At 37.4% G+C, this 2,763-nt stretch overlaps 1 protein-coding gene across 1 annotated transcript in view; it reads left to right on the forward strand.

Moving 5' to 3' along the window:
• Positions 1-509: 509 nt before the first annotated feature.
• Positions 510-2,763, forward strand: part of LOC118330881 (fibulin-7-like) — a gene marked incomplete at its 3' end in the record, with an annotated part of 3,066 nt that continues 812 nt past the window's right edge. Inside the window, 1 exon segment of the mRNA XM_035665580.1 lies at positions 510-681. Coding sequence (XP_035521473.1) covers positions 586-681 — 96 coding nt within the window.

The raw sequence follows: 2,763 nt of genomic DNA on the forward strand, positions 1-2,763 counted from the left end.
TGAAGGCTGATTTTAGGGTCTTTCTATGTCCTCCAGGATCCCTGCAGCTCTTTTCTGGCGGGGCGGGGGTGGTTGGATGATCCAGGCGGGGCTATCAGCAGATATGGCTGCCCTGTCATTTTAGGAGCCACACCACCATCATCCTATTGAGACAGCAGGTTTAAGGTTTCAGAAAAACAGTGGGACTTTATAGTCGCTGTAATTGGAGCAGGAGTCACATTCCTGAGCCGGGGAGCGAATCTGAAATAGTCCCTGAAATGTTGCTGCTTTGTTGTGCGGATGATGATTAAAAGACTCTACAGCCAGCTGACTTCTCCTTATAATTTGAAGGTCTATTTCTGGGGATGCTGATGGATCAAAAAAGTGAGAAGCGTGTTCCAGATGTGGGACTCTTCCTCCTCCTCCTCCTCCTCCTCCTCCTCCAGCTCCCACCTCCAACATATCTGACAGGGAGGAGGTGTGGCTGCGAGCGAGTGGAGGAGAAATTTGGCAAGTGCCCTCGAAAAGAAGCAGAAGGAGAAGAGGTGATTTAGTTCTGGAGAAGCAGCGGAGGAGTCAAACAGAGCTTCATCAGGAGCAGGTCTAATGAGGAAGAGGATGGAGGTTTTGTTCAAGATGAAGACTGCTGGGGTGCTTTTGTTGACGCTGTGTCTTCATCAGATTTACTTTTCTTCCGCTCAGGTGAGTTCAGGTGACTCTAACAGCAGCTACTGAGGCAGGAAATTCATTCATTTGAAATTCTTAACACGCGAAAAGTTTGTTACAGCGGTTTTCTGGATGCTTTCGCCTCTTCAGGCCTCTAAAACCTTTTAAATGAAACAATCTGAGAAGAAATTGCTCATTACTCACAACCACAGCCTGAGATGAAGGTCACAAGTAGACTTTTCTTGTTCTTTAAAGAGGTCAAAAGGCAAAACGGGCAGGAACTCCTGCAAGAAGCCTGAGAAAACACACATATATATTTATTTAAACTAAAAAATCAACAGTTTAAAATGACTAAAAATATACTAGATATTCAATAATATAAGATATAAGAACAAGAATTCATTAAAACACTAATAAAAGATACAAGATAAAAGGAAAAAAGTAATTAAAACAAACAACATTTTTTATGGTGGTTGCCAGAACTTAAAATACAGCAGAATGTTTCTATTATTAAAGTAAAATTATATTAGTACTGTTAATTTTACAGGTTTATGACGGTGGTTTTCTGCAATTTACAGTCTGTAATATTAATTATCTACTTTATTCAATATTAATTCCTTTAAAATGTCGTATAAATAAATGTTTTACTGTTAAAGAAACTGGTAACTGGTATGTATGTTTTTAAACTTGTTGTTATTGCTGCTGTTATTTCCCGTCTCGACCAGGAAACTCTTAAAGAGGAGATTTATTAGTTTCAAAGCTTTTCCTGTTAAATAAAAGGTACATTTTAAATGTATATAAAAGTTACAGAAATTTCTCAATTATTGGACCTTTTTATCTCATCAGAAGGATTTCTTGGAATAAAAATAGATTTAAAAAAATAAAAGTACTGACTCTCTACTATAATATATAATTATATATTGAGCTGAATTTGTACTTAATGCCAGAAAAATTAAGATTTTTATCATTTTTTATTAAAACAATGAAAAACTAAACTGCTGCTTTATTTCCAACACTGGGACCAGAGGACAATAATCTGGTTCCTCTGCCGGGATATTATGCAACCAGTGTTGTTACTGGTTCAATCTACCTCAATATTAGCTGGAATATCTTATTAACACACAGTTGGATATATTTTTTTAAAACCAGTTTCTAATACAAAACCTGTTTGATAAGATTATTTTTAGACAAAAAATAAGACTCATTTCCCAGAAACAAGATTGAGATTCCTGTTTTGCAGCTTTAATTATTATTATTAGTAGTAGTATTTATTCTTTTTAATTTCCTGGTGAGGTTTTATTTTCAGTTATAAAAGTGTTTTGTTATCAGATTTTAAATGTACTGTGAGTGAACTCCAACATGTTGAACTCAAGTTCACCCTCCTCTGGCTCTGAGTCACAAACCCAGAGGCTCATTATGTGGCAGCAGTGTGGTGTTGTGTTGTGTTGTGTTGTGTTGTGTGTTGTTGTTGTGTGTTGTTGTTTTTTGTGTCGTGTTGTGTCGTGTGCTGTTGTTGTGTTATGTTGTTGTGTGTTGTTGTTTTTTGTGTCGTGTCGTATCGAGCTCAGTGTTTCAGTTTGAGGTCAGCTGCGGGCTCAGGTCCAATTTTCACCCAGGTGTTACTGCAGCTCTAAAAAACCTCACCTCTATGTATAGACCTCACACCTGAAACACACTGCGGACTGGAGACAGACTGCTGCCAGCGGTCGGCTGTAGCCTTCTGCTGGTTAACTGGACTACAGTGCGGGTATAATTCATGATTATATGTGCATTGTAATTTTCCTCTTCTAAGACACCAGATTAATGATTCTTTATGGTTTAACTAGAGGCAGCCACACTGGAAGGTCAGTCATGCATGACATTCATGGTTTTAACATTAATTTGAATGTCCGGTATCATTTATAGCCAATTATTAACAACATTTAACACTAATTTTAGAGCTTTTTAGTGAATAAAACTGATAAAAACTAGCAAAATGTTTCCTGCCATAAATATCAACGTTAAAGAAAAACAGATCACATTATAACATATATTTTTATGTTGTACTTCATTGGCTGCTCAGTTTCAACTCGTCTGTAACAGGAAACAATGGCAGCTCGCCTGCTCACACAGGATCTG

This window comes from Morone saxatilis, unplaced genomic scaffold, assembly GCF_004916995.1.
Source record: "Morone saxatilis isolate NCDOM2014 unplaced genomic scaffold, NCSU_SB_2.0 Contig2, whole genome shotgun sequence".
Classification (NCBI taxonomy): Eukaryota; Metazoa; Chordata; class Actinopteri; family Moronidae; genus Morone; species Morone saxatilis.